Source organism: Platichthys flesus, chromosome 21 (genome assembly GCF_949316205.1).
Source record: "Platichthys flesus chromosome 21, fPlaFle2.1, whole genome shotgun sequence".
Classification (NCBI taxonomy): Eukaryota; Metazoa; Chordata; class Actinopteri; order Pleuronectiformes; family Pleuronectidae; genus Platichthys; species Platichthys flesus.
Genome location: NC_084965.1, coordinates 5,290,168 through 5,315,960, shown reverse-complemented (window position 1 = coordinate 5,315,960; position 25,793 = coordinate 5,290,168). Strand labels below are relative to the sequence as shown.

At 42.7% G+C, this 25,793-nt stretch overlaps 1 protein-coding gene across 3 annotated transcripts; it reads right to left on the bottom strand.

Moving 5' to 3' along the window:
* Window positions 1–1,646: 1,646 nt before the first annotated feature.
* Window positions 1,647–24,821, bottom strand: myom1b (myomesin 1b). Of its 3 annotated transcripts, XM_062379458.1 has the most exons (40): window positions 24,680–24,795; window positions 24,154–24,363; window positions 21,882–22,007; window positions 21,603–21,765; window positions 20,507–20,664; window positions 20,234–20,326; window positions 19,288–19,376; window positions 19,050–19,091; window positions 18,250–18,264; window positions 17,349–17,510; window positions 16,985–17,146; window positions 15,313–15,454; window positions 15,024–15,223; window positions 14,740–14,793; window positions 14,531–14,655; window positions 14,218–14,401; window positions 13,835–14,009; window positions 13,631–13,752; window positions 10,491–10,687; window positions 10,281–10,407; window positions 10,005–10,189; window positions 9,799–9,913; window positions 9,562–9,718; window positions 9,379–9,485; window positions 9,253–9,297; window positions 9,018–9,154; window positions 8,775–8,919; window positions 8,318–8,377; window positions 7,930–7,997; window positions 7,717–7,830; window positions 6,758–6,845; window positions 6,633–6,671; window positions 6,429–6,534; window positions 6,118–6,281; window positions 5,869–5,905; window positions 5,681–5,703; window positions 5,254–5,309; window positions 4,915–5,130; window positions 2,094–2,214; window positions 1,647–2,006 (listed from the first exon to the last, which is right to left on the bottom strand). In XM_062379458.1, the coding sequence occupies exons 2-40, from the start codon at window positions 24,318–24,320 to the stop codon at window positions 1,846–1,848; spliced, it is 4,647 nt and encodes a 1,548-aa protein (XP_062235442.1). In that variant the 5' UTR covers window positions 24,321–24,363; window positions 24,680–24,795; the 3' UTR covers window positions 1,647–1,845. The 3 variants fall into 3 exon arrangements, with proteins under 3 accessions (XP_062235442.1, XP_062235443.1, XP_062235445.1); XM_062379459.1 differs by lacking the exon at window positions 18,250–18,264; XM_062379461.1 differs by lacking the exons at window positions 21,603–21,765; window positions 21,882–22,007; window positions 24,154–24,363 and having other exon boundaries at window positions 24,680–24,821.
* Window positions 24,822–25,793: the final 972 nt, after the last annotated feature.

Here is a 25,793-nt window from a genome sequence, read left to right as displayed (position 1 = left end):
TCTCCCTCACTCTCTCTCTCCCTCCCTCTCTCTCTCTCTCGGCTGCTACTGCTGAAGCAGCCGGACCACGTGACCGCGCACAGCTCAGCCTGCACGTGATCATCCTGCACCCCCCGCACGAGGACAAGTAAGTTCATTATCAGAGTTACAATGTAAATGTATATCGTTATTATATAGTTTTACAACGCACTGCCACTTGTTATAGTTTGTGTGCTGATCATTGAGCTTGTTTTATTGTTGTCACCTTGTCAGCACTTTGGACATGGGCCAGATTAAAAAGGTCAAAGTAGCCCACGTATTAAATTAATGGTTTCAAACATTTTAAATAGTTCTCATCACACTGTGTTTTTTATTTTATTAGTTATTTGTTGCTGTAAAAAGGATGGGGGGGGGGGGGGGGGCATCATGAAAGACTTGGTTGAGCATATGTAGGGGGGAGATCTCCACAGTTCAAACCTCCAATTGCTATGGTGAATGCCATTGGCCCAAAATCATTATATTATTACAATTATTATATTATTAGATATTTTGGCTTCACTTGTTGATTGTGTGAGAATCTTTCTTTATTTATTTACGGTCTATGGTCAAGAGATAAAATATAAATCAAGTGTAAAATAACGTATATATATATTCATTTCTTTCAGTTAATTATTATACCCATTTACTGGGAAAAAGTTAATTTGCCACCTTCTCGGCTCCAGCAGCAGAGCAGCAGCGGCCCTGCAGACGGTGGAGGATTTCCAGGGAATCGCTCCTGCACAGCTCAACAGGGCGGAACGTTTCCACAACACAGGTTTTGGCTGAGCCTGAGACGTCAGCTCGAGGACAGAGGGTCACCAGACAAACCCTCTGAAGAGGAAGAAAGGAAGTGAACCGGCCACTGCCTCTGGAAGGGGAAGTATAATTTCTTCATGAGCAGCTGAGTCACAGGGGATAGGCTCATTGACGTGTGTGACCTTAACACATCTTATCTGTTCAGTTTCAATATGTCTGTGCAATGTCAACATCTTCCCACCTGCAATCCTGTTTACGCTTTATTAAACATTATGACCCTGCATAAATTATTTTATATTTCTGTTTTTATATTGCATGTTTACTTTTTATGCCTCAGCGCAGGTGACAACCAGCGAACACCTCGAGGGGAAAGTCACAAACTGTGAAGTTTAAGGTCACGATGACGTAACAAATCCTGTTTGTTAATGTAATTCCAAATTATTGTTTTTTACTTCCTATTTTTATCTTCCCCTTTCTTGCTAGAATACACCACAAGTATCATTTGATTTGCTCTGATCCAGTAAAATGTTTAATGAAGCTAATTTGGAATTAAAATAATCTTCATTAAAGCAGAAGAATTTGTATAAACTGTAAAACACCATATCTGCATACACACGTCTAAGTGTTTGAGGGGCAGCAGTTCCTCTTGCAGCTCCATGATCTTAACTGAACCCATGAAACTTTTTACACTTGTTGATTTGAATCAATTCTGCTCTGTTTCACCTGAAGAATTTCTCCTGTTTGCTTTGTTCTTCTCTCCGACAGGAGAGTGTTGTGCCTCTTTAATCCTCTGAGCCTGTGTAACCCTGTGCATTCTCAAATCTCATTATAAACACCTTATACCAGCAAGTGAGATGAGTTCAGTCCAGACATATTTTTAACAGCTTCTTTATTCAAACAAATAGGAAAAGGATAAAACTGACAGATACTAAATCCAGATCAAAAAGATTTGAAAAACAGTAGAAACAGTCTGTGACCTGATCAAAGTTGAGATCACTGAAAACACAACACAACTCCACATCAAACTTGTAGATAATGCTTATATGTATGAGTAATTAATGCTTTTCTCATTCACTCCGGCTGTGTCCTCTCAGCCTCTGGTTGGTCGGCTGAATCTGAAGCTTTTGTTTCTGCAGCGTCATCGACTTTCATCTTATTCTTCTGCTCCCCCTCCGGTTCCTCACTTTTTCTCTCCTTTTTGTCTTCCTTCATTTTCACAGGGGGCGTCTTAGCTATAGATTATGCAGGTGAACAATCATTAGTAAACATGTCACACACACACACACACACATTTATGAACCTGATTCATTCCCCCTCACCCTTTCGCTTTTGCATCTCTATCTTTTCCTGGGGAGTGTTTGGGCCAAACACCACATTTCCCACTGGGTCGGTCCAGTACGACGTCACGCCCTGGTCAGGCGTCCCCTCTGTGGTCTCCAGCTGGAAGGAGGCAAACGTGAGATCATAAACAAATAAGCAAACTCAACCATCAGCCATAGAATTGTGGTCCACTACTTACCCATGAAGTGCAATGAGGGCAGATCTACCATTGTCAAAATAATCCACTTGATCACAGTAAATACAAGAATCTTGCATAAAACAAGTCATCTAGCCATGTGACTTCATTTCATTTTTAAAAGTGTGTTGTAGGGAATCATATTTTTCACACGATTTCTCTTTGAAACAGATTTTCTTAATATTCCAAATGAAGGGTCTTGGAATACAATGTATTTTACGTTGTATACATTTAAGAAGCCCCCTGGGATTTTTTTTTTATTTTGACCTAAATAATCAAATTCAAAAAGTCAGTTAGCCCACACCGACTTTTAGACCATTTACTGTTTAAAAGACTATATTATAATCATTATTTTATATTATTATGCTAAAGAAAGTGTTCCTCAGTTTACGTTAAATGTAATCGTATCTGGGTCCCTAATACAATTTCAACCAGAAGCAGATTTAGACAGTGAGGCCTCCATCATGACAATAGTTACATGATAAGACAAATAAGATGAATAAACAATACATAATGCAATCTGAGAATGTATTTGTTTCATCTACACTGTCTGGGAAATTCCCACATGTTCCACACCAAATGACCCCAGTTGCACAGACTTCCTGCAGAGATTTGTCGTCTATAGAAGAAGAACTTTGTCGTGAGAACCCGTGCCCCTTTAACTCTGTGTGTTATTAGAGCTGCTGTGAAAACACTGTTGCTTTACATCGTCTATAACTTCCAGTCAGTGAACTTAAATAGAGACATGGATCTGCTAATCCACATGTTCTCTGACAGGAGGAAACCAAAAAAGATTTGTAACTCGTCTGGATGAAGAGGCCGAGACAAAGACAAAGTTTCAGATAATATCTGATAGAACATATTTCCACATATTAACCCTTTTTCTGTCTTTTCTGGTCTTAGAACGTTTTATTTTTAAGCTTCTGTTTAATGTAAAGGACCTTGAGCTGCATTTTAAGCATTGGAAATGCTATATAATAAAGTTTACTATATTTTTCATGTATATTTCTACCGTTTATTTGTAGAGTGACGTGAATGTCACATTATTCGAGTTTCCAACGCACCATCAGTGAAGTGCACCATGAACAATAAACTAATATGGGGTTTGGGTTTGGATTACAGTGGGGGGGGGGGGGGGGGGTTGGTGACTCCATGCTTGTGGTTGATCCTCAGGGAGTCCGAGTGTACAGAAATGGTGGTGTGGGGTGGGGGGGAGAAAAGGGTGGAATCTACTGAAACAAGAGAGTGAATAGTGAGAAGGTGAAGGGCGGAGGGTTCAGACCAAAGTGAGACGACTCAGAAAGAAGGAAGAGGAGGAGCAGGAGGAGGAAGTGGGGGAGAACATGCTCATTTTTTATTAGTCTCATCAAGAAACAGGTAGAACAGGAAATAATCAGCATGATGATCTTCATCGCATCATCATCATCATCATTATGAGTAAAGGAGACATGGTGCACAGTGAAGGGGAACTCATCACAGCGGTGAATAATAATAATAATAATGATGCTGATGAGCTGACGGGGGGGCTGACGTGTTTGTTACAGACATGAAACAAGGGAAGTGACGTCATGATGACAACATTCAAGTGACTGTGAATCAAATGGAACAAACAGAAAACAGGGCGGATGAAATGACACGTTTCATTAAAGAACCACGTTTTAGTCCATTTGCAACAAATTTGTTAGGAGCCAACCTTTTCTCCAGCAGTGACTCTGGAGTCACGGCCGACTTTAAATTGCTTCATTTTAAAAGGTTGTTCTCCAAAAGCCCAAAACACAAGAAGTGTGAGGAACTTGTAGAGATGATCTGTACCCGATTAGCCAACAAGCTCGAGCCAATAGAGGTGAATCGTGGATTGTTCTTTGTGACAGTGAATCCCATTAGAGGGGACAGGGATTAAAGAAAAGCCATTTGTGATTTTGAGATTTAGATAAAGTTGTCTGTAAACACTGTCTTCTTCTTTCATTTTTAACTTCGCCAAGGAGGTGATGTTTTCACCCCCGTCCCTTTGTCGGTTCATTCTCAGGATTACAAAAAACCTACTGTAAAGACTTGTCCTTGATAGACTGATATCAAGGACATGAACAAAAAGTAGTAGCTCCGCTTATTTAAGTTTTCATGTGCTTTAGCAAGTAAGTCGACTTAATTTGAGGCAAATGGGATAAAACATGGGTTTAAAATTCACTCAACACTGACTTCAGGATTTGTTTTCCAGATTTCCAGATTGCGTCCGACCAACACGACATTATCTTCAACTAATGTGTCGTCTACTATTCTACAGCAAACAGAAGCCAACACGTGCCTCTCTGCACAAACACAACTTTACACAAACAAGAACTAAAATTGCAAGAGTGACATTTCTCACTAATACCTCTTCATGTTCAATCAGATTCTTTGGATCAAATCTTCGTAGTACTGTCCAAACTGTTGGACATTTTGTATTTTAGCACCTCTAGAGTTAAATTTAAATTCTACACAAACACCTCACAACATCCTCACACCTTTGTTTCTCCTTAAATATTTTTTTTCCAGTGTTTTTTTTTCTTTTATACATATTTACGACGAGATTTGGACCGCTTCTATTTTTTCTTGCTGGCCGCCGCTTCGGGGATGAAGACACTTACGGTGAAGTCCCCGCTCTCTGTGCCGTACTTGTTCTTCACCAGGATGCTGTATTTGCCGGTGTCCGACGTGTTCACGGCCGTGATGGTGAAGCTGGCGAACTTGCCGGACTCGAACTTCAGGATGCAGTGGTCGTCGGACGTGATCTCCCTGTCGTTCTTCAGCCAGGTGACCTTTGGCACGGGGTCGCCCGAAATGTTGCAGGTTAGATTCAGGGCCTGAGGCACAGATAATAAACAATACCGAACATTAGAGTTATTACAAATATATTAAAGCATTTGGAAAAACTGTCAGCTGATCAGTTTATAAGACACATATGAATTTGCTTGCTATTTCAGCACCTTGCCCTCCTGGATGGTGACCACATCAGGCAAACCTCCTGCTACTCGAGCACGACCTGAAAGAAACAACATGGATTTTAATACACGGAATAAACATTTTAATTTCTCTGATAGCTTTAATATGTTAGAATGAATCAGAGTAATATGAAATGTGTTTTTAATTATAGTCTGAAAAGATGTGCACACTTAAAAGCTCCTGTTCTGTGACGGTAGTGATATTTCAAGACTTCTGATAAATCAACGCCCTGGATCCATAAGTTGTTTTCTCATATTTTTCAGTCTAAGTCACAATAAAAACATAGCTTTTAAAAACCATATAAAACATTATATTGTTAATATAAAAGTGGACAACAGCGAGGTCTTGATGATGGTTCATCATCAGGCCTAGAAACAAACCAACAGCTGCTGTGAACACCGTGTTTCTTACCTTTCTCTGCAACAGCAGCGGACCTGAGGAGGTAAAAGAAGAGGGAACAACAAATTACATCAAAGCTGCTTAGAAGTGAAACTTAAGACTTAACCTGCACCATACAGAACCAATTCATTTATTTCCTCAAATAAGAAAAACAAACCACCCATCATAATGTGTTGGTTATCAAGTGGATAATAACTTACTTGAGTCTCTGGAATTCCGCAAAAGCGTCATCAAATGCTGCAAAACAAACGTCAGGAATCTTAATATTTATTTATTGGCTAAATGAGATGTAGTATAAGCATAAAAAGTCAGTGAATGTTCATAAAAACAAATTAAAAAGCTAAAACTTTTAAATTCAGACTTATGTGAAAGAGAGATTAAAAAGTAAACTCAGTAAATGTATGACATCACTGTGGAGCAGGAGGTTATAAATACACTCTCACTCTCACCTTGACCAGACAACTCCACGGTCCTCCTCAGGCCTCCCTTTCCATCGTTGAACTCGATGGCGTATTTGCCTGTGTCTTTCTCTGTGGGCTCAGTGATCTGCAGCCACAGCTGCTCCCCCACCACGCCACTCTTTATACGGTCAGAGAAGGAGATGGCTGAATCTCTGTCAGGGAGACGACACAGACGAGAGGACAGTGACAAACATGTCCATGTGAAATTCTAGTTGCTAGAGTCGCTTACAGCTAATCCATTTCAACACAGGTGTGAATGTGTTTGCTTTTATATATATAATAGTGCATGGAGGACTAACTTGTAGTGCCATGTCACTTGGAGTAAATCGTTATAGAAGTTGACGAAGGTGTAGAGTCGGATGCCCTCGTCCGTGCTTGTGATCTTCAGTGGAGTGGAGGAATTGGCTGCAGGTATAGAAAACACCATAAGTTTTTATTTTCGGTAAAAGAACAAGTTTTAAATCGGCTGAAACATTATGAAGCGACAAAAGGTTTCTTCTTACCAATAAAACTGAAAACTTCATTCATCAAGTCCTTGAAACCTTTAAAACAAGAGGGTTTGATCATTTGAAGTGATATAGAAGGGTTAAGTCACATCTGTGTGAGTGTGTTCTCCACTGAAGGTCACCTTGATCCGTCAAATTCAACGTGGACGTGTCCTTTCCTCTGTCGTCCTTCAGAACGACCTCGTACACACCGGAATCCTTCTTGGAAATCTGACAGAGAGAAAAACAATGAAGTTAACCTCAGTCGTAAAAAAAAACAACACTGAGCGTCACAGAGACTTTGTGCAGGAAAATGTTTGTATTCATGAGAAAAGACAAGTTTTTTCTCTTCTGCTCTGGATGCTGCAGAAAACACATATATACGACGCAAAAGCAAAAAAGCCAACAGACAAACAAACAAACAGATATATATATATATATATATATAAAAAATACAAAAAGCATTCTCAGGCAAAACCAGAAATGAGCGATGGCGACAACAGAAAACTGATCCCAACTTTTATCTCTCTCCAGATTACGTCGCTGTCGGCTGTGTTTGCCGGGCAGTCACACTGAAATGGGACACATTACATCATGTTAATGGGTTAAACTGAGATGGAGAGACAGACAGACGCTTAGAGACGACACAGAGGATGAGAGAGAGCTGAGAGAGAGAGAGAGAGAGAGAGAGAGAGAGAGAGAGAGAGAGAGAGAGATAGAGAGAGAGAGAGAGAGAGAGAGAGAGAGAGAGAGAGGAGACAGAGGACAGGGTTTGAATCAAGGTTGAGAGGAAAGAGCTGAGGGAGGACAACAGAGCAGTTAGAGAGAGAAAGTGAAATGGCATTATGGGATATGGGTATGTTACATTTATTAATGTCGATCAAAGTTAATGCTGAAGAAGGAAATTAGTAAAGTAAATGTTTTTATTAGTTTTTATCTTATAACTTACGTCCTCTTACTCAGTTGTTGAAGAAGAAAACCGTTACATTAAAGAAGTAAAGATACAAACAGAGGATATCACCCTTTACAATCCACATGTATAAATATATATACACACATCAGTTCACACTTCAAGCAGCCGTCTTTTCTCTCACATCCTCACCTGAGCTATTTCCAGTTTGAGCACTCCCTCTGTGAAGCCAAGATGCTCGTCTGCCTTGATCTCTTGTCCGTCTTTGTACCACAGGGCCGAGGTCTCCTTCTTCACGTTGCCGACCTGAAACGCAGCACAGCAGCAGGATGTGAGGGAACGTCTCATGGGGTTTTATTCAAGATATTAGACGTGGAAACTCTTTGAAAGTTCTGTCTGTCTCACCTTGCACTTCAGCACAACACAGCACTCGGGCGTCACCTCGTAACTCAGATACTCGATAAAGTGAGGACCTGGAACAAACACGGCAGTTATGAGGATGGAAATCATACACTTAAATGCAAATATAGACTAAGAACCATTCAGTAGAGCCGAAGTGTTTAGTATTTTAATTCCAAATGTTTGCTGGTTCCAGTTTTTCCAAAATTACCATTTTTTTTATTTTCTCTAAATAGTGATTGTAAAGGGAATTTGGGGTCATGAACTGTTGACAGGAGAAATCATTTATTTTCAATTTGTTTAATCAATCAAATAATAAGCACATTAAAATGATAAAGAGAAAACCATAATTTTAGTGAGTTAAAGCTCTAATTTCCAGTGACTGTGAACGTACCTTGCTTTCTGATCCACTCTTTCATCTGGAACTCTGATTCCTTCTGCAGCCCCTTGAACACTGCAAATAAAAAAAGTTTAAAACATTGATATTTTATTCTTGATTCTGGTGAATCGGTTTCAATCCAGGTTACATTATCCAGCTATAGTTTGGGATCCTGGGTGACAATGTGCCTTCTTAAGTGTTTTACTGCCCTCTAGTGTCCAGAGAGTATGGATCTTCTGGACTGAGATTTGAATCTCTGCCAGCTACACGTAAACCATCATTTGGGCTTCAGTCATTTCTATATATTATATATTAATGCCGGAGAAGTGAGTAAATACCCACTGACTTTCCCATAGTTTCAAGCCCCTGATGTAGTTTCATTATCATGAAGCACAGAAGTCTTGCTGGAGTCTGGTTGTATACTACTTTGGACCAGAAACCTTTCCGAGATGTTTTCTTTTGCCGAACATACCGTCTCCTATCAGCACCAAGCTGGACTGGTTGGTGGCTTTCCCGTCCTTCAGCTGGAAGGTGAAGGTGCCCTCGTCCGCCGGGGTCAGAGAATCCATGATCATCTCGATCACGCCGGTGCTCTTGTCAAAGTTCATCTTGTATTTCTGCAAAAAACAAGGAGGACAACTTCAGGAGTGTGGATTTAGCACAGAAAAGAAAACCAGTTGTTGATGAAGATGAGTTTCCTTTGCTGCTCACTGACCTCCCCCTGAGAGATAAGGTTCTCATTGAACACGTAATCGACTTTGCCATCGGCGGAAATCTTCTCGGCTTGCAGCCAAAAGCGAACTCTGCCTTTCTCCAGCAGCTCCACAGCCAACTCTGACTTCAGGGGAATAACTAAATATATAGAAGAGAAGGGGGGGAATGAAGAAGCTCAGAGAAACCAATCCAGTCCTAAACACAGCAGTGAGAGGATGTGAGGCTGAAGTACTCACTGGGGAATTTATGGTCGTGACTGACCTCCAGCAGCCTCTTCAACTCTGTCAGAGACAAGAGAAAGTTAATAAAAAGAGATTTAGGAAAAGATAAAAACTGAAATGATTGTTTGTACGTGTTCCTACCTTGCTCAGAGAGATCATAGCTGGATGAAGCTCCATCAGTGTGGGTGACGATACAGGAGTAGAGGCCAATGTCCTCCTCTCCAGGTGTGTTGAAGACAGCTTTAGATCTGCAGGAAAACACAGTATTATAAATTTGAACAACCGTGTGTAAATCAAAGGGTCTCTCGGCTTCGGACGTCTCACTTGTTTCCCTTGGTCTCCATAGTCAAGCGGGAGGGGTCTGTGATCTCCTCGTAATTCTTGGACCACACGAATTTGGAGTCAGGGGTCAGGTCACAGCATTCGAAGTTCAGGGAGATGATGCCGTCATCATCCACAGCCACGACGATCTCATTAGTGCCTGAAACCACAAAGAAATGTTATTGAAATGCTGTAGAGATTTATATATCATTTCATCATATCGCCTGTATTTCCTCCTACCAGGTTTGGTCACAGCTGAAACCGGCTCTGTCACTTCAGACGTTTTTCCGACACCGGCTTTATTCTGAGCACGAACCCGGAACACGAACACCTCTCCCTCCTTCAGGTTCTTGATCTGTGAAATTACATAACAAATAACCAGATTACACACCAGCTTCAGAGACACGTGACCATGAATGATGAGAGGGACTCCAGGTGATGGCGACCTTCATGTACGTCTTCTCCGTGGCCTTGTTGTTGACGCTTCTCCACGCCTCCACCGGGGCGTCCTCCTCCTTGATGTCGATGTAGAACCCATTGACCGGATCGCGGCCCTGGTACACAGGTGGTTTCCAGAGCAGCACCATAGAGTCGTTGCGCACCTCTCTCACCTGCAGGTCGTGAGGAGGTCCTGTGGGAAACACATGGGAAAATGTGATAACGATCTGCAGATCAGCAGAGTACACCTTCTGTCAGGAGGAGAAACAGCCGGTGGAACCAACCTGGCACAGCGATGGTCCACTCCTCACACAGGAAGGTGTCACTGGGCAGTGACGGGATGCCAACACCGGCCATGTTGGCTGCTCGCACCTGGAACTGGTACTTCCTGTTCTCCATCAGGTCGGACACCTGAAGAAAAAGACACATTTTGTTTTCCATTAAGATCCACATCCATATTGGTTTTAAACTTGAGACCGGTGTTCCATACTCACTCTGTAGGCCCTCTCACTGATGGCCTTGATGTTGGCCTCGTGCCACTTCCCCGGCACGCCATCGATGACATCACGGTAATCCACGAAGTAGCCGGAGATGTCAGCACCGCCGATGAAGCTCGGCTGTTTCCAGGCCAGCACCATGGAGTCACGCACACACTCCAGGACGCTGATGCCAAAGGGCGGAGCAGGGGAGGCTGAGAGGACAGAAATCTCAAATTAACACCACAAACACGATGATGTCATGGGAAAGTATAACATTACAGTCACTTTTAAATCCCATCTGTGATCACACCTCAGTCCAGCTGCTTTCAGCAATTTAAAACCCTCGGTGTATTGAATTCATGTATTTGGTGAGTTTTACATGCAGATGCCATTTGGCCTCAACGTCTTATCGAAATGATTCAGTTTACACTACAACACAGTTTCTTTTCATTATCTGGGTTATTCATAATTTCACAGACAGTGGTAGACAAACATCTGCTTTAATAGAATATCGTCAAACCCTCAACATAATTGAACATTTAAGATATTGGAAATTATCCTTCTTGCCAAGAGTTAGACGAGATTTTTGTATGCTAAATGTGTAGCTAGCCTAGCATGAAAACGGAAAATGACAAATCCAACAAACACACATTTAATAACCTTCTCATAAACGCTCTGCACAAGAAACATGTGACAACCAGGGAGTCCCTACGTTTAGCTGGTAAAAGATCTGAGAAATAACCCCAGTATAACCACTTGAAATTTCCAAATTCCAATTATTTGTCAAAAGCAACATGTAAAATGACACTTCATAAGAACTTAGAAGAAGAAAAGATTACCTCAACCAATTCCCGGCAACAAATAAAAGCGGCATATGTGCTCCAAAATGTTATATATTTCTTAATAATTTAAAATAGAAAGAAAGTAGGTTGAAGGAGGGACATTAAGAAATAGGTTGATAATTCCATCTATACAATTGAACGCGTAAACGCATTAAAGGTCTCATATCACATGTGTCCTGCTCTTGAGTTCACTGGATAAACCACTTGTGCTCCATGTGACATACATGTGTGTTCACGTGTTAAAGTGCTCAAAGTGGTGGCAGATCCCAGGCGCCACTTGACTGACGCCAGACCACCGAGTGCAGGAGGTGGTGGGAAAGTGGGCGTCCAGCATTGACAAGCGTGACTGTAGTGACCAGTTACGGTTTGCTGCTTTTTACAAAGACTTACCTGTGATTGGAGGATACCAGTAGAGCTGAACACCTTCTGTTTATTGATTATTTGGCCTTGTAGAATTGATGGAACATCGGAAACTCTTATTGTGAAAGTCAGAGTAGAGTATTTATTGGATTGTAGGGGGGGGGTTATGGGGGGGGGGGTGTTGTTGTATTTGAGGGTTTCCATCTGTGACAGGTGCTCACCTGTCGACTCCCTCCTCGGCCTCGCTGGCTCCGGGTCAGCCTCTACAGAGAACTTACGTGCCTGTGCTGCCTCAGGCCCGTCGGCTGTCTCTACATCCTGAATCTCAGCAGTGACTGGCTTTAAGCATGTAGCTGTGTCTTTGTCAGTGTTTGGGTTAGAAACCGAGCCTGACACGGACTCTGGGACCGGGTCTTTTGCCAGGTCAGGGGCCTGGGACACACTGCCTCTCTTTGCCCCCTTGTTTTTACCCTCAGAGGGGTCGGGCCCAGCCGCCCCGGCCCCCTCCCTGGCTCCGGTGTCAGTCTGAGCTTTTTTATTGCACTTTTGCTTAGTGTCAGGGGAGGACTGGACAGTTTCATGCGCGCCCGTCCAGCGTGGCCTGTGCTCAGTTAGTTGGCCAACGTTACCCCCCGGCCCAGTCTCCGGCAACACACCATGACGGATGCCGCCCCCTACAGGAGTTAAAGCAGAAGAGGCTTCTTTAACAACAGGCAAGAAATCACAGCTCTTATCTCAGTCCCACAAGATAGAAACAGGCTTTAAACACTAAAAACATCTATAGTCATTACATCACGTTCAGTAAAATGTCTTCATCTGACTGGAAGTGAAAAATGAAGACAAGATGATCAAAAAGTGACATCCATGTGACAGGTAGGTTTATGAGAGCATGCAGTTGCGTGAAGAAGAACAGCCGAAGTGCATGGAAACAGATCATGTGGCACAAAGTCGACCAGTGAATGAGTGAGATCCAAAGCTTGAGAGTTGTGTTAATTTTAATGCAAAGAGAACTTAGGGAACACGTGCAGGAGATTAGAAAGAGACAATTACTACAAAGGCAGCTTTGTTCTGTTTTGCATTGTTTGTTTTGGAATCAGGCTCCAGATCAATATAATCATTGATCGACTTTCAGTACAATCATATCTTGATAACATGAAGATGTTTAGTTACTCTTCTTTTACTGAATTCTGTTGATTACATTAATTCTATCCCAACTTGTGCAAAACACTGTTCTTTAAAGTGGACACTATATAACTTTAACTGTGCAGCAGCGCCCTCTACAGCCACACACGTGAGTAATTGCTCTGTGTCTGAGCCATTAATTCTGATTTAGAAGAAAAAATATAGCTTCTCACTGTCAGACTATTTCTTACTGATTTAATAAATAATTTATCATCTCATAACTCAGATAATTACTCAACAGAACAATACCACTGCCAGGTTAGCTGCTTAGAAAGAGGTTAGGAGAGAGTTTACTTCTTTTAAAGGTGCCGGTGAGGGTGGGAGAGAGTGTGCCTTGATACCTTTAGCACCACGTGGGGTTGCCGACACGTTTTGTGCCCAGGACGGATGAGGGAACCAGGGTAATGGAGGTGGGGTGGGTGGTGTGTGACATTGAAGTCTACAAGTCCTGACTCAGGCTGAGCAGGGAGGTGGAGGAGGTGGAGGAGGTGGGAGGAGGGTGGAGGTGCGGCTGAACAGGGTGGGGGGGTAGGGGGGATCACTCAAAATAAGGTGACAGGGTGAAGGGGTGGGACCATGATGGGAAAAATTGTGTGGGGGGGGGTGTACAGTAGATGCTGATGATAAAAACAGCTGAAGACATGTCTCAGAGAACAACAGCAGCAAAATACCAAGAAAAATATTGAATCTTACATCCCTTTCTAACCAAAGTTAAGTTTAATTCAAAATGAAATGACCATGTCTGTGCTATGAACCCGACATCTCACTCACCAATAGCAGCCTTCACCTCCACAGGCTCAGACTCTGGGGAGAACTGGCTGAGCCCTGCTGCGTTCACTGCCCTCACCCTAAACACGTACTTCTCTCCCGTCGTCAGACCGTGGCAGATGAACCTGTGAACATAGATGTAAATGTTTAGTTAATCTTAAAGGCCGATAACCGGATTAAAAACAATAATTCGAGGTGACGTTTTACCTGGTCACATTTACGGGCTTGTTGTTGCACGGCTCCCACACGTTGCTGCCCACGATGCTCCCCTCGATGTAGTACCCAACTAACTCTTTGGCATCACTGGACGCTACCCAAGACACGACGACTGATGTGTCTGTGTTTCTGATGGGGACTACTTTGCTTGGGGCTGATGGGATATCTGCAGATCAAAGTATGTTTCAGATACTTGAACTGAGAATGAAACTAAGCCTCACCTCCTCCACGTTAGCGGTTAGGACATTGAGCACTGATCAAAAGGTACATTTTTCCCGCTTAATTGTTCTTTTCAGTAGTTTTTTGCTTGTTCAATGGGAGGAAGACAAGATGCGTCATCCATCTTTATTTATGGTCTATGTACGGATTCTCACCAAGCTTGTCGCCAACTGTGGTGGCCTCCGTCGGGTCGGAGGGTTCACCGACCCCGGCAGGGTTGCAGCACCTGACACGGAAGCTGTAGGACTTCCCCTCGGCCAGATCGAACAACGCAAAGCGAGGGGACTTGACTGGGATCTCTGTGTTCACCCTCTGCCAGCTGTCTGTGCCCGACACACACTGACAAACATGGTCACAAGAATCAATCCGTCAGCCATTATACATACAGACACTGATCCAAACAGCAAAAGTGAGTAGTTTAGACTATTTACTTCAGATTTTACCGTAACACGTAAGAATATAATTTACCTTCTCCACGTAGTACATGACTCCCTCCAGGCCTTTCTCTCCTGGCGGCTTCCAGCTCAGCACCACGTAATTCTTGGTCGCCTCCGTCACCTGGAGTTCAAGAGGTCTGCCAGGAACAATGCCCTCTGTTGGTCACAAGATATAAAGGATAAGGTAACATAGCAGTCTTGTCACTGGGTTTTATGGCTATAAATATGTTCATATCCTACCTGCAGGTTCCTCCTCTGTGACAATGATTTGGCCGGTCCAGGGAGCAGAAGTACCTGTCAGCAAAGACATCATTATCATTGTCATGTTAAATATATTGTCTTTACTTTGTGCATTTTCAAATCAGTAATTCTGCAGAGAATTGTATTTGTTGCCATTGTAGTTGTAAAACCTTAAATGTTATAAGATATATAATATTTTACTGCTGTTATTCTACGGTTTTCAAGTAACAAAGCTGTTGGACAGTTGGAGGATAGCGTCTATCACACATGCAGTTCAGTTGTACTTCTCAAGCGGGCGCGGTCAGCCGGGTCCATGGCGGCCACTGGTTCGGACACTCTGGACGGGTGACTCATGCCGCTGTTGTTGATAGCACGCACGCGGAAGACGTAAGAGCGACCCTCCACCAAACCGGTCACAGGGAAACGGGCGAACTTGACCGGAGTGTCATTGCACTGGATCCAGTGGTTGGTTCCAACCTCACACCTAAATGCATATTAACCATTTAAATCACATATAACAGCTTTTCAAATCAACGACTTACGCACAGCTCAGGCAGCAACGCCCTGACTGACCTGTCCACGAAGTAGCCCAGGATGGAGTTGCCCCCATCGACAGCCGGCTGTTTCCAAGTGACAATGATGTAGTCCTTGTTGGCGTCGAGACAGCGAACGTCCAGAGGGGCTCCTGGAGCGCCTTCCATCTCAGCATCAGAATCTGAAACAAACCTGATTATTAAAGATCTGCCTTCTCTCATTTACATGCTTAGCCTTTGTGTTAAGGTGTCTTTTCAGCAAGGAGGTTTCCACCTGTGTTTGGTTTTGTTTGTTCATTTGTTTGCGAGACTATGTTAAAATTACTGAACTGATTTCAACCAAACTTGATGGAGGGATGGGGAGTACTTTCTTTGAATATGAGTTTCATTCTAGTTTTTACATTTATTCAACTTTGACCCAAAGATGCAACTACAAAACAGTTTACACTTAAACATTCTAGTTGTTAAGTGTGCTTCGTTTTGCCCTGAGTTTATCTGTGTAGCTGCAGGGCTCTATGCCAGGAATGTCTCTGGGTCCTGGAGTCAAACACAAGCCTAGAGCAGTCGGTGGCAGGGGGACCGAATTAGCAGCAGCCCAGCCCCGAGTGAAAGGGGATCAGAGCGGAGACTCTTATGAGCAGCATCAAGGTAAAGTGAGGCCGTCTACAAGAGGCGTCACTGCAGGCATGAGTTGCATCATAACCGAAAAGCACGTATAAACAGTGTGTGTGTGTGTGTGTGTGTGTGTGAGAGTGTAGCCTTTGTTACAGCCTTTAAGGCAAAAACAGCAACATTATATTCTATTTTTATCTAACATGCTCCCTGGAAGGTGGAAGAGATTGGACAATTCAAGAAAGAGTAATTATAGAGATGTTTTTGGCTCATTGAAGGAACAAGTGCGCAGGAAGGAAAGTGGGCAGCCTATTGTTTCTCCTTGAAGCAGATATTCACAGTATCTCTCTGTGCCCACAGTCATTCCTCAGCTGAGCTCTCTGAGAATAGCCAGGATCATGCAGTGTTTTTTTTCTGTGCAGGCTTCTTCTTAACTGGGGTCTAGTTCCTAGCATGTTCATACTGAACATGGCTCCTCGGAGCCTGAAAGGTCAGATTGTCTCTGAAGGCAGCAGAGATAAGCTTCGCTGTTTTTCCACGACATTCAAACTGATGCCAGGGAGCTGCCACTTTGCAGAGTCTCTATTGGAGACATCCTATTTAAAACCAGCCACTCACATTCACAACACTTTGACCGTTAAATGCCGTTCGGTCACGAGGTACCAGGGGACTTCCTCTTGTGACTTCGACCTCGGTCTGATAACATCACTTGACCAAAACAAAGCCGGGGCCACGGGGTTGTATTTATCTTGTGTTGCCTGATGGTTGCAGTTAAAATGTCTGAGGGGAGATTTCTTAGATACACAACATTTTCAGGAATTAAGGGCTTGAGTGGGCACTGGAGAAGGATTTTGGAACAGGCATTGTTGGTGGCTTGATATTTAGCATGCCGCTGAATAAACAAGGGTAAGAGGTCAAAGTCCTTAGGGTCCTGGGCAAGTCACAGACAAATTGGGGAATATTCATGATGTGAAATGTAGGTGCGTTGAAACTATGCATTGAACACACAGCATAAAGAATGTTATCCCTCAGATTTTACATGTAGAATCATACGAATAGATCATAATGCCTCATTTAGGGTGTAATTAAGGTTCCTTCACCTCTGACGAAGACATAGGAGGAGTAGGTTTCATATCCCGACTTGGTGGTGACTCGCAGGGTGTAGAGACCCTCGTCCTCCTTGTTGAGGTGCGCGAGCGTCAGTGTGGCTCTTTCTCCGCTCCAGTGCATTTGGTACCATTTAGATGGAGACAGCAGAACATCTGGAAAACACACCAGTGAATGTTAGGAAGGTTAAAATAACACCAAAGACAGAAATTAAGTCTTATATAAAACAAGAGTTTTAAACCAATTTTCTAGAGCCCATAATATAGGAAGCAGGTTTGAAAGGGCTTTAACATGTGAGTCTAAATTACATCATGCTGCTGGAGTCAAAAGACAAACAACCCTTAATTGTCTACTCACCGTCTTTGTACCACTGGACCTCTGGCTGGTAGCGGTGCAGGGCCGGGTAGATGACGACTGTGCACCCCAGGCTCATGGTCTCCCCCTCTCTTCCAAACGACACACCAAACTTATCAACAATGTGAGTCTGGAAGTTGATGCCATACTCAGACACTGGGCCATCTACAGAGGAAGCGAGACACAGCAGAGTCAGAGTTTGCACTGGTGCACTAAAGTCAAAGAAAAAGTGAAAAGACCAAACAGTCTCTTAAATAAAAAAGAGGGAGCAGATCAAATCACATCCAAAAGAAGAAGACGGAGGAAGAAGAAAAAAACGTGGATCAGAGGTGTGCAACACAGTGCTCATAAAAAGTGTGTGGGACAACCTACATGCCAAAAACAGTGAAGCACAACAAATGCAAGTGAAAAATGCTGAAATAAAAAATAAAAACATTCCACAGAGTATACAGGATGAATACTTTAAAATGAAAAGTAATATTATCTTTTAAAAGTTTGCTACATTCTTCCATGGCTCCAGTGGCAATGGGGGTGTGACCAGTGTCAGCTGTGCCAGTCACCTCCCCCTGGTTTACCTGGAGGAGCTTACTGAGCCAACTCCACGGCTCCGTTCATTAATTATAGCAAACAATCTCAAATGGCACTAAAATCTATTCTCACCCTGAAGCCAGGGTTTGCAAAATGCTTCATTAGGAACTCTCTGCGTATAAACTAGGACAACTTAATCTTACAATGTTGCCCACTAGCAACATTGATGAGGAACACAGGCTGTTTCTCTACCAGAAACACTGAAAGAACCCTCAGATCAAACTTCACAGTTCCTGGAGAACACTGTGGACTTTACAGTGAGTGGCCATGCAGGAAGCATCAACTTCAACAAACCAGATTCCTCTGAACCTGTTACCTTGAGTACTGGCCCCTGCATTGTCGCCCCGCAGCATCAGAGAGACAAAAGGTTGTTAGTGCAGAAGCTCCCACTGATCTCCGTTAAATGTTAAAAACAGATACATCTTCTTAGATACTGAAAGATTAGATATATGTTTTATAGGTTCAGTTTGTAGAATTTAGTGACATCAGCCTCCGTAGAGAGGACCTGCTCTAGATGTAAATGTAAAGGGCTCATTATGGTGTAAATGAAACACCACAATTTGTACAATTTAGATGAAACGCACTAGTGATAACATCTCTAGAGTTATTTGAAATTCAATTTCTGCCCATAGATCTAAATCTTACAAACTGGACCTTTAAGATGAACAAAAATATACATAAAGACAAAGTAAAAGTGGCATAATTTTAACACTGAACCAAATTAGAGCAAAAGTGATCACTTGTAATAACAAACAGATCACACAGCTTCTTTGAGCTCATTCATTTGGTTTTACTGTCTGCAGGGTTTGTTGCTGCGATAACAGGAGACAGACAACAGTTAGCACATTTAGCTGGGGACGAAAGTTGAGCAGTTGAGCTAAAGAACTGGTGGACAACAAACCAGAGCTATAAGGGGAATGAATTGTGGACGTCTCTTGATCAGAAGACAAAAGATTGAACTAGGTGATTGCCAAATGCTAGAATTTTAATAGTAGCAAAATAATACAATTACAATGTATGTGTCTTTCAACTTGTTTCGGAGAATTTTTACACCCTACTGGAAAATTCATTGTTAAATATACATAAGAACAATGAATACAGTGAATAAACACTTACGTCTGGGAGCTGGCAGGTACTCATCAACTTCACCTTTGAACCCTGTGGAGAATAGCAGAGGCTGCTTTTAATACATTTAACAAATATATATTAACATATAACTCTACTGATGGACGGCATGTACAATGTTTAACAAAATATCAAAATTTGGGTATAGATCTGTTTTTTTATCGTGATTTAAGTATAAGGGTGATTGTGGGAAAACTAAGGTCTGAAGTTGGGGCTCATCAAAACCTACTTTTAACAACAACGGAGGCGAACGCAGAGAGCTCCCCCTTGGAGTTCATGGCAGAGACGTGATACTGAGCTGTGTCATCAAAATCGCATCTGAAAGAGCAGAGGATCAGGTGATCAATGTCCATGATGCACACATTCTTCAAGGATTTGTGTGCACGGAGCCCCCCCCCCCACACACACACACACCTCAGCCCTCTGAACCATGTAAATAATACCGACTATGTGAGGCCTGACTCTGAAGTGTTCCATAGCTCCTGGCCAGGAATACTGCAGCAATAAATAGACACGACTGGTGATGTCATTTGTACCACTGGGTATGAATATCTGAACATTGAAGTTTCTAATGTGTGCTGTACATGATGGGAACCACAATAAATATCCCCAAAGCATTGTACTCTAAAGTATATTTTCATACATTTAAAATTAAAAGGACATTTTAAAGAGGCAGTAGATGCTTTTTCTTTCTTTTGTTGTTTTTTAAGAGACAGGCAGAGAGGGTTGGTAAGGATGGTAAAATCATTATGGATTTTTTTACCATCCACTGCCTCGCCGTAGTCTCAAATGATAGTAGAGAGATGGACATCTAGTCATATTAATACAAATCAGAACATAACAAAATCGGATGTTCTACTCTTTATATTAGGAGTAACATCGGGGCATCCAGTTCTAGTTGTTTTTTGCGTTGTTTCTTGCTTTGGACAGTATTCGGGTTGACAATGTCGCTAATGCTGCAGCTAACTACCCGAAATAAATATCTGAGATTCATTGTTCATTCGATAATTGAAAGAAATAAAAAGATATTATGCCAGAGGCCTTTTTAAAATAATCAGTGGTAAAGAATTATGATCCAGGAGAGTGATCCAGACTAGCTACAAAAGACACAGTCAAGGTGGTTAAATGTGAGGGATGTTACAAGATGCCTTTACTTTAGGTAATGCTACACCCACCTGTTAATATCCAGTGAATGGACGCTGTATCTGCTCTCAACTTTATACTTGCCAGGGTTTGCAATCGATTCAATGGCCACATTGTTTTTGTACCTTTTGGAGGGAGGCAGAAAACACGATAGAGGAAAGACAAAGGGAAGAAGCTTGAAAAGGATAACAAAAAAAAAGGAAAGCAATGGAAAACAGAATGAGCCTAAGAAAGAAGCATGTTGTTGAGAGAACAGAGGACAGACTTGAGGTTGTGTGTTAGTCCGCTGTGTGTTGGTGACCTACCAGACGACCCGGGGGTCAGGCCAACCAGTCACGGTGCAGTGCAGCCGCACACACTGCCTCTCCCACACAGTGTGGGAGCGAGGTTTAATCAAAAACTCCGGGGGATGCATCAGGCTGTCTTCGTTCATACGCTTGGAGTGTTCCTCTTTATCATGGATCTAGAGACAGCAGAGTAAGTCACTCAGGGCTACTGGACGTTTCCAGAGCATAAACTGTTGAACATCAAAAAATTCAGAATTCAGAACGCATGCTTGAAGCAAAATCAAAGCTTTCCCATCATATCCTCACTTGTTTACAAATGACACATGCACATTTTACATGTGTCACAGTACCAGTGTGACAAAGTGTTGTTCATTTTGTTCTATGAATAGCTAGTGGAGTTGAGGTCTTGTCTAGTTGTGCGACCAGTAACTCAGCACATAATGTGATGACACCCACGGGACAACTCCTCCCCTCTTTCTCAAGATACACAATCTCCTGAGTTATTTGTCACCCAGATATCTGGCAGAGGGCAGACAGATAAATACAGTGAGGAGCTCACTGTGGCTTTTATGATGATCAGTGAATGGTTGTGTACTTCACATAATCACTCAGTCTTAAATAACTCCCTTGTGTAAGGAATAGTAAACCCGACCACTCAGCCACAGGCACTTGGCGTTCCTGAGACATGCTGCAATCAATTAGTTGTTCAGATACACAACCATGCAGATAACCTGACTGGGTTACGTAGCTGAATACATTTGAAATGCTTGAGAATGGAGTCGTAAAGAAAATACATTTTGTGATGGGCTAGATGATCTACTTCTGTAATAAATTAACTGATGCTGTCGTGAAGGACGATGTCCTCTGTGATGTCATTAAGGAGAACAACATCAGTGATGTCACATTGATGTTCGTCATGTCCGTCGGTTTGTGTTGTTCCCATAATAATTCTTTACGATGATGTCATAGGCAAGAAAAGCTAACTTTTAATGTCGCAGAGCAAATCAAGATCAAACAATGATGTCACGACAGTGTCATAGATGTGTTTTCAATTTTTATAAAAGACTGTGTCTTCCTCTAGCACCTTGAAACAGCTTGAAACCCCTTCACTGACCCTTTTGTTCAGACAGATGCGATCAGCTGACTCGCGCATGGCCTCCTTCCTGGAGATCAGCTCTGACCTCTCCATCTCCAGGCCACTGCTGAACAAATCCCTGCGGGCCATGTCCCTCACCCTTGATTCCTCTGTATCCGAATATCCTGTAGCAAACTCTTGACTGGGAGTCGCGTGGATCGATGTTGAAGGGGAGTAAGGAATAATATTAAAACTGAAATAACTTCAAGAGAGCAGCATTTTCAGTGTTCCACTTTCAGACGGCGAGAACTTTGTTACCTGCCCCTGAAGATAGGCACTACATAGCCGATGATTTGGTTCTCTCTATCCACAGCCAAGTAAGTTGGCTTGGTTCTCTTGGGTATGGGGCTCAGTCGGCTCTCTTCCAGCCCAGACAGTCTAAGTCTGAGACACACAGAATACCATCAGCCTGGCTCACAGCCAGCCAGAGCAACAAATAACATGGCATCAACATGTGGGAGGTGCCACTCGGGTCAGGTGTAGATGAGTGGTGGATTAGTGTTCAATGGGAGGGAGGTGTGGATGGTTTAGTCATGATTGTAATATCAAAGACAACTGAAAACGAGTATTACTGAATCATTAAAACACCCTGACAACACTGCTGCAACTGCCTTCAATAGTCCATTAGGATTCCAGATCCTCAATACAACTGATACTGAGCTTCATCCTCTTAATGCGACGTTTATAACATTACTTTAGTCTACATTCAAAGTAATGTTGCATCAATCCAACTCAATGTACGACTGCCCCAAGATAAATGAAGACAATTTATTACTTTATGGAAATTTCACCTGTCCTAATGGATTTTAAGAGATAGGCTTCTGATCTTAATTTCTACTCTGTACTTTTCACTTGGCAATCAATTTGTGTTTAAGCTAGAAAAATGCTATGAAATATTCATAGCATGTAGAATGTAGGTCAGACTCCTCTCACTTTGTCGTTTTGCAGGAAGGGGAAACACTATCTGTCGTACTGGAGAGTCGGGGGTAGGAGCTCATGGTGTGAGATAACATGAACACGATAAGGAGGCGGGGGCAGGAGGGGTCAGTGTCCATTTAGCTCACACCGTGTACATCCACTTGACTCTCCAGGACCAGGGCTGTGACGATGTGTTATTATGTACGGGTGAAGCCAATGAAACGTTCATGATTCTCTGCAGTGACCACATTATTATAACCACCCTGCCTGTTAAATCATCGTCACATCATAATCCTCCTCTCCTCACTGCAGCACAGATTCCTGGTGTGTTGCCCAGCACTCCACAGTATCAGAGTAAAGATCAGATGTTAGTAGAACCTAAGCCTTCTGACCTGTTCACACTTTCCAGGCCAGAGTATTTAAAGACACTGTTACATGTAAACCGACCAGAATCCTGGTGTAAAAGATAAAGCTCAGTACACGTCCTCCTTTAAATATCAGGAAATCTGAAAATACATATCTTCCTTCTATCAACAGATTTTAACCAGGTACATGTAAACAGAAGGCAGCTGACTGTGCATTCAGCAGGGAGCGAACAAATCTCAAACCCAACTGCCAACAACTGTCTTCTTGCTTATTGGATATTTACAGAAAGCAATCAAGTTTTTAAGACCTGATAATCAATGTGAATACCATCAGGTTTTAAAGAAAGTGAAGACCTTCAAAAGACTCAGTTTGGTGATGTGGTGAAGAAGCGTTGGATCATGGGAGTTTCTGTCTTCACACCATTGCCAATGAAAATCTGTCTGATGCAACCCGAGTGCAAATCATGTTCTCAAAATGAAACATATAAAAGTTTTATTAATTTTACGTAGCAAACGTCGATGAATAATTTTGATCCATTACGTGTGACCAATAAAAACAACTGGCTAACAGGCTAGCAGTGTGTCTTTTCTTTTGCCAAACCACGAGCAAAGGAAACCTGCTGCTTCTGTATCCTTCAATAAAACTGGGGATTGTTTTGTTTTTTGTTGAAAACACTTTGGATAACTTAAGTTCACTGGTAAAAAAAAATAAACAATGTGTGTCTCGTTGTTTTGAGATCTTTTAAGAAAGATTGTGACCTGTCTTCAAGAGGACACGGCTCCCTACATCATTGGTATTCACCGGTCAACAGTCTATTTCGGTCTATGCCCTATACCATAACTTTCCATACAGTGTATCTAACAAGGGTATCCTGCTCAGAGCTGTTATGTTGCCCAACTCCATTGAGTTGTGGTTGTATTAGTTGGTCGGCATGCATGAGAGCAGACTGGACTCATATCAGCCCACATGCAATGGTCGTGCAGGATTCAGGTGAGGGATCCTCAGGTGTAACTGAGGGTTGAAGAAAGTGAAAAGACGATGAAGGTTACTGGTTGTCAATGAGTCAGCAGAGCAGGAAAGACGACCGTGTGACTGTGATGGAGGTGAACTTGATCAGTTGGATTTGGGGTGATGGTGTTAACAGGATGGCGGTGGTGGTGGGGAGGTAGAGCTTTCCTGTGACAAAGACATGGGTTGATGAAGGCCCCTCCATCCTCCTCCTCATCGTCTTCCTCCTGCTCCTTACCCTCTGCTGCTGCTGGTGGCGGAGGTACTGCTGCCCGCAAAGTATCTGCTGCTGCTGATGCTGCTGCTGGACTGGTACTGGCTCATTTTAGATGCCGTCTCCTTGTTGCGGTAGCCACGGTCATAGTGGCGGTGGTGCTTCTGGTAGAACGGTAAAGATCCAGACATGCTGCAGGCCGCTCTTGGTAACGAGTTTCACCTATTTGTTTATCTGTCCGGTGAGTTGATGTTCAAGAGCAGGTTGATTTATCGTTATTACACTGTTGGCTCATCATGACTTTTTAAAAACTGGCTCCATTACACGTGCCATAAGCGTAATGAAAACATTCCAGCGAAAAATGTATAATATCCCCTTGATCAAAAAAGAAAACAGCAAGAGAAATTAAATTTACTTGCAAAGAGTTTTTGCAAGACATGATTTAAGATCCAGGCGATCAGGCACATTCTCCTCATGCTTACACAGACATATGAAACAACACAACCAGCCTTATCACATTTTATCCCTGCACAGCATGTGTCGCACTTACCCCAGACGAAACCCCTCGGACTCAAAAAGCTTTAAAGGAAAATATGGTCCAACTCCACACTTCGAGGTCAATATCCCAGCAGTCCCACAGGTAGGTGCGTACAGGGCTGTGGTCTACACAACAAAAATAATATTGGCCCTTGCCAGAGTGTCCAGCAGCAGTCGCATCCTTTTATGGTGAGGGTGGAGATATATATATAGCTGGGAGCAGAGCGGGGGGGGGGGGGGGGGGGCAAGTCAGCTCCTGTAGTGCAGTGCATTTTTGGGTGAGGGTCTCTGCCTCTGAACAGCAATGACTGATATGCAGGTAAACACAGGGTTCGTTTTTGTATTAGCATTTAATCTTTTAATCTCCCTTTTGGCCTCCTGTTGCTACCTGTATGGAAAAAATATATTGTATATATTAATTTTATTGGAATTTTGTATTTTTTTATTTATATAGCGCTTTTCTAGTCTTGATGACCACTCAGAAAACTTTACAGTACAGTTTTACATTCACCCATTCATACAGTGCATCTATTCACAGAACTTTGTTATTGTATGGGGGGGCCATTCAGGGTTCAGCATCTTGCCCAAGGAGACTTCGGCATGCAGATGGGTCAGACTGGGGATCGGACCGCTCTAACCCACAGCCACAGCCGCCCTTTGCATACTTTTTTGTATCACAGACATAAATATTCATCCACCATTTATGAATATGACCATAGACAGAAAGAAGATGACAAAGGGTTGGATCAGAATACAAATACCTCAATATCCAACCTTCTAAGGGTTAGTGATACATTTTATTTCACTTATATTTAATTGAATGTTATTGTCCGTAAAAGCCTCACTGACATACAGACGGAGGTTTATTCGCAGCAGTCTCAGCTGTGGCTGTTCCTAACTTTAGCTATGCTATTGTTACTTGCTTCACATTCAACAAATGCCAGTTACAGTTTCTTTGTCACTCTCTCTTTATGTCTCGCTCATTTGTGGAGGTACACAAAAGCCCCCTCCTGTGGCCTGGGCTCATTGACAGCTACTGAAAGCAAAAGTGGAAATAGATGAAAGACTCGTGATCCAGTGGCTGGTGTTTGATTCCAGTTGTTATAAAAGCACATTCTTGAGAACAC

Excerpts from the sequence above, each read along its gene's own strand:
- myom1b (XM_062379458.1), bottom strand. The coding sequence starts at position 24,320 with ATGTCTGGATCTTTACCGTTCTACCAGAAGCACCACCGCCACTATGAC. Across the intron at positions 14,402-14,530 it reads TCATGTACTACGTGGAGAAG|TGTGTGTCGGGCACAGACAG; the intron begins GTAAATTATATT and ends CATGTTTGTCAG. Across the intron at positions 5,310-5,680 it reads CGCTGCTGTTGCAGAGAAAG|GTCGTGCTCGAGTAGCAGGA; the intron begins GTAAGAAACACG and ends TGTTTCTTTCAG.